Source organism: Lepidochelys olivacea (assembly GCF_965140295.1).
Source record: "Lepidochelys olivacea isolate rLepOli2 genome assembly, chromosome: 22".
Classification (NCBI taxonomy): domain Eukaryota; kingdom Metazoa; phylum Chordata; order Testudines; family Cheloniidae; genus Lepidochelys; species Lepidochelys olivacea.
This window is the reverse complement of record NC_140432.1, coordinates 7,313,123-7,318,823: the sequence shown is the minus strand read 5'-3', so window position 1 is coordinate 7,318,823 and position 5,701 is coordinate 7,313,123. Positions and strand designations below refer to the sequence as shown.

General features: G+C 47.9%; 1 protein-coding gene across 1 annotated transcript; it reads right to left on the bottom strand.

Moving 5' to 3' along the window:
- Positions 1-428: 428 nt before the first annotated feature.
- LOC311511369 (uncharacterized protein) lies at positions 429-5,219 on the bottom strand. Its single transcript, XM_084611915.1, has 2 exons — positions 3,378-5,219; positions 429-2,222 (listed from the first exon to the last, which is right to left on the bottom strand). Exons 1-2 carry the CDS (start codon positions 5,216-5,218, stop codon positions 707-709), a joined length of 3,357 nt encoding a protein of 1,118 aa, XP_084468041.1. The 5' UTR covers position 5,219; the 3' UTR covers positions 429-706.
- Between the last annotated feature and the right edge of the window lie 482 nt (positions 5,220-5,701).

Genomic DNA, 5,701 nt, shown 5'->3' with positions numbered 1-5,701 from the left:
AGCCTCACCAATTTGCATAGGTGACCACAAACCCAAACCCTTGGATCTGAGAACAATGAAAAAGCATTCAGTGTTTTACAAGAAGACTTTTAATAAAAAATAGAAGTAAATAGAAATAAAGAAATTCCCCCTGTAAAATCAGGATGGTATATATCTTACAGGGTAATTAGATTCAAAAACATAGAGAACCCCTCTAGGCAAAACCTTAAGTTACAAAAAAGATACACAGACAGAAATAGTTATTCTATTCAGCACAATTCTTTTCTCAGCCATTTAAAGAAATCATAATCTAACACATACCTAGCTAGATTACTTACTAAAAGTTCTAAGACTCCATTCCTGTTCTGTCCCTGGTAAGCGCAGCATACAGACAGACACAGACCCTTTGTTTCTCTCCCTCCTCCCAGCTTTTGAAAGTATCTTGTCTCCTCATTGGTCATTTTGGTCAGGTGCCAGCGAGGTTACCTTTAGCTTCTTAACCCTTTACAGGTGAGAGGAGCTTTCCCCTGGCCAGGAGGGATTTCAAAGGGGTTTACCCTTCCCTTTATATTTATGACACGCCCCCCAAATCTCAGCTAGGGTGAAACACTGGCTGGGATTTCTTCCTGGAGCTCTAGGAAAACAGAGTTAATAAGACACCTGCATCTCTAAATATACTACCAAGTACATAAAGACTAACAATATTTTCCACATCTCAAGGACGATTTTAACCAGTTGATTCTGGGAAACTTTCACGGGAGAGTGCATCAGCCACTTTGTTAGAAGCTCCTGAGATGTGTTGGATGTCGAAATCAAAATCTTGGAGAGCTAAACTCCACCGAAGAAGTTTTTTGTTAGTTTCTTTGACGGTGTGAAGCCACTTTAGTGCAGCATGGTCGGTTTGCAGGTGGAAACGCCGTCCCCAAACATATGGGCGTAGCTTTTCCAGAGCGTAGACAATGGCATAACATTCTTTTTCAGTGACTGACCAGTTGCTTTCCCTCTCAGACAGTTTTTTGCTGAGAAACACTACAGGGTGGAATTCTTGATCAGGTCCTTTCTGCATTAAAACTGCTCCCACACCACGCTCGGATGCATCTGTGGTTACTAGGAACGGTTTGTCAAAGTCTGGGGCCCTTAGTACAGGGTCAGACATGAGTGTCGCTTTAAGCTTGTTAAAGGCCTTCTGACACTTTCCGGTCCACTGAACAGCATTTGGCTGTTTCTTTTTGGTTAGGTCTGTCAGTGGGGCAGCGATTTGGCTGTAGTGCGGTACAAATCGTCTGTAATAACCGGCCAAGCCTAAGAAGGATTGAACCTGTTTCTTTGACTTTGGGACAGGCCACTTTTGGATAGCATCCACTTTGGCCTGTAGGGGGCTGATAGTTCCTTGACCCACCTGGTGTCCAAGGTAAGTCACTCTGTTTAGGCCTATTTGACACTTCTTAGCCTTAACAGTTAGTCCTGCCTCCCTTATGCGCTCAAGGACTTTTTGTAGATGTTCCAGGTGGTCTGCCCAGGAATCCGAAAATATGGCCACATCGTCAAGGTAGGCGACTGCATATTCTCCTAATCCCGCTAGGAGACCATCTACAAGTCTTTGGAAAGTGGCGGGTGCATTTCGCAGCCCGAAAGGGAGTACATTAAATTCATACAGCCCGAGATGTGTGATGAAGGCTGACCTTTCCTTGGCAGATTCATCTAGCGGTACCTGCCAGTACCCCTTGGTTAAGTCCAAGGTAGAGATGAACTGGGCCCTTCCCAGTTTCTCTAATAGTTCATCTGTGCGTGGCATGGGATAGTTGTCTGGGCGAGTTACAGCATTTAGCTTACGGTAGTCCACGCAAAAACGTATTTCCCCATCTGGTTTGGGAACTAGAACCACTGGAGATGCCCGTGCACTTTCAGAGGGGCGGATTACACCCATCTGTAACATATCCTGGATCTCCCGTTCTATAGCAGTTTTAGCTTGAGGAGACACCCGGTAAGGTTGGACCCTAATTGGGTGAGCATTACCTGTGTCAATGGAGTGGTATGCCCGTTCAGTCAGTCCTGGGGTGGCTGAGAACGTTGGCGCGTAGCTAGTGCACAGCTCCTGGATCTGCTGTCGCTGCATACGCCCAAGGGTCATGGAGAGGTTCACCTCTTCCACACCACCAGCACATTTCCCTTCGTAGTAGACACCTTCAGGCCACTCAGCGTCGTCTCCTCCCTGGGCTGTAAACTGACAAACCTTTAATTCTCTGGAATAAAAGGGCTTTAGAGAATTAATATGATACACCTTAGGCTTTCGGTTGGAGGTGGGGAATGCTATGAGATAATTAACAGCTCCCAGGCGCTCCTGGACCACGAATGGCCCTTCCCACGATGCTTCCATTTTATGGGCCTGGAGCGCCTTTAAGACCATGACCTGGTCTCCTACTTTGAAGGAACGCTCTCTGGCATGTTTATCATACCAGGCTTTTTGCTCTTTTTGAGCATCCTGTAAGTTTTCTCTAGCAAGGGCTAAAGAGGTTCGGAGGGTGTTTTGTAGGTTGGTTACAAAGTCCAGAATGTTAGTTCCTGGAGAAGGTGTAAATCCCTCCCATTGCTGCTTCACCAACTGCAATGGCCCCTTAACCTCACGGCCATATACAAGTTCAAATGGGGAAAACCCTAAACTGGGATGTGGTACAGCTCTGTAGGCAAAGAGCAACTGCTGCAATACTAGGTCCCAATCATTGGAGTGCTCATTTACGAATTTACGTATCATGGCCCCCAAAGTTCCATTAAACTTCTCCACCATGCCATTTGTTTGATGATGGTAAGGAGTGGCAACCAAGTGATTTACCCCATGAGCTTCCCAAAGGTTTTTCATAGTTCCTGCCAGGAAATTAGTCCCTGCATCTGTGAGGATGTCGGAGGGCCAACCTACCCTGGCAAAAATGTCTGCTAGTGCCTGGCACACACTTTTAGCCCTGGTGTTGCTTAGAGCTACTGCTTCCGGCCATCGGGTGGCAAAATCCATGAAAGTCAGTATGTACTGCTTTCCTCTGGGTGTCTTTTTCGGAAAAGGACCCAGAATATCCACAGCTACTCGCTGAAATGGAACTTCAATGATGGGGAGTGGCTGGAGAGGAGCTTTGACCTGGTCTTGGGGTTTTCCCACTCTTTGGCACACCTCACAAGACTGGACATAGGTAGAAACATCCTTGCCCATTCCCTCCCAGTGGAATGACCCCCCCAAACGGTCTTTGGTCCTGTTCACCCCAGCATGGCCACTAGGGTGATCATGGGCTAAGCTCAAGAGCTTGGCCCGGTATTTAGTTGGAACTACCAACTGTCTCTGAGGATGCCAGTCTTCCTGGTGTCCCCCAGAAAGAGTTTCCTTGTATAAAAGTCCTCTTTCTACAACAAACCTGGATCGATTAGAAGAGCTGAGAGGCGGTGGGTTGCTCCGTGCCGCCGTCCAAGCTCTCTGGAGGCTTTCATCTGCTTCCTGTTCGGTCTGGAACTGTTCCCTTGATGCTGGAGACATCAGTTCCTCATGGGATTGTGGACCTAGGCTTGGTCCCTCTGGAAGCGATATAGGGGATGGAGCTGTTTCTGTTGACTGTGAACCGCTCTCCGCTGGTGCACTATGTTGGGATTCAGGCTCCGGCTGAGCCTCTTGTGTAGGGTTATCGGCTGCTGCCAGTTCAGGTTCGGTGGGGCCCTCTGGTGTTGAGGTTGCAAGTACTGGATTCAGTGCTGACACGGGGTCTGGTGTTGGTTGTTTGGCTGGTTCCGGTTCTGGGACTGGTTCCGTCTGGGTCTCCGGGACTGGATCCACTACTGCTGTTGCAGACATTGGCCTGGGGTCCAGGTCCATCACCTCTGACTGGGTCCTGATAGAAGTTTCCGGAACAGAGCTAGGCCTCACGGCTTGTTTAGCCTGGTTGCGGGTGACCATTCCCACCCTCTTGGCCTGCTTCACATGATTGGCCAAGTCTTCCCCCAACAGCATGGGGATGGGATAATCATCATAGACTGCAAAAGTCCACATTCCTGACCAGCCCTTGTACTGGACAGGCAACTTGGCTGTAGGCAAATTGAAAGAGTTGGACTTGAAGGGTTGAATCGTCACTTGGATCTCTGGGTTGATTAAATTGGGGTCCACTAAGGAAGCATGGATAGTTGACACTTGTGCTCCGGTGTCCCTCCACGCGGTGACCTTCTTCCCACCCACACTCACAGTTTCCCTCCGCTCCAAGGGTATCTGGGAGGTATCTGGGCCTGTGGACCTCTGGTGTGATTCCGGTGCAATGAACTGTAATCTGTTGGGGTTCTTGGGGCAGTTGGCCTTTACATGCCCCAGCTCGTTACACTTAAAACATCGTCCAGCTGACGGGTCACTGGGGCGAGGAGGGTTGCTGGAGAACGGGGTGGTGGGACGATAAGGCGTCTGGAGGGTTCTTTGGGAGGTAGGTGGGGCTTTGGGCGGCCCCCGGTAATAGGGTGTGGTCTGGGGTGGTCCCTTCTGGTCTCCGCTCCAACTGCGACCAGTTTTCTTCTTCTCTGCCACCTCCACCCATCTGGCTCCAATCTCTCCTGCCTCAATTACAGTTTTGGGTTTCCCATCTAGGATGTATCTTTCTATTTCCTCAGGAACACCCTCTAAGAATTGTTCCATTTGCATTAGGAAGGGCAAATTTACTGGAGATTCAACACTTGCTCCTGATATCCAGGCATCCCAATGTTTTACAATGTGGTAGGCATGTCGGGTAAATGACATGTCTGGTTTCCACCTTAGGGCTCTGAACCTCCGACGAGACTGCTCGGGTGTTATCCCCATTCTGACTCTCGCCTTGGATTTAAACAGTTCATACTTGTTCATGTGTTCTTTAGGCATTTCAGCTGCCACCTCAGCTAAGGGTCCACTGAGCTGCGGCCTCAGCTCTACCATGTATTGGTCAGTAGAGATGTTGTACCCAAGGCAGGCCCTTTCGAAGTTTTCTAAGAAGGCCTCAGTATCATCACCTGCCTTGTAGGTGGGGAACTTTCTGGGATGGGAAGTGGTACCTGGAGAAGGATTGCTAGGGTTTGTTGGTATATTCTGCTGGGCCGTTATCCTCTCCATCTCCTCCACATGCTTCCTCTCTTTTTCCTTCTCCTCCTCCTTCAGCCGCATGAGTTTTATCTGTCTTTCATGTTCCCTTTGTTTTTCCTCAGCCTGAAATTTGGCTAATTCCAGCTGTAGTCGAGCTGAGGATTTGGCCATTCTAACCTCTCTGTTTTTAACTAACTTTACACCCGAGGTTTAGAAATAAACAAACAAAACTTGGCTGTAAAATTTTGCTGTGCTGGAATAGAATACCTATTCTCTGATAGTGATTGTCAGCCTACAGAAAAAGACAATTCCCTTGTCTCTGCTCTGGGCCCAAATTAAAGCAAAAAACCTCCAACTACTTGGAAACCTGCTTACCCAGCCCAAAGAAGAAAAAAAATTTCTTTTCAAACCTGTGCTCCTTGTAAAACAAAAAAAAAATCAAAATCCTAAAAAAAAACCCTGCCACTTTTGTCTCCAGGCAAATGGGTAGAGCACACACCCCCTATTTACTTTTAGGAAGAAAAGAAAAAAAAAAAACCTCTGGGTTGGAAGACTGTGAATTTCCCTGCAGGAGTTAAGTACCCTGCCTCCAGGCAAAGAAAACCTGCAATTCACAAGATAATCCCCTTTTGTCTCTGCTTGGCCACAAAGCAG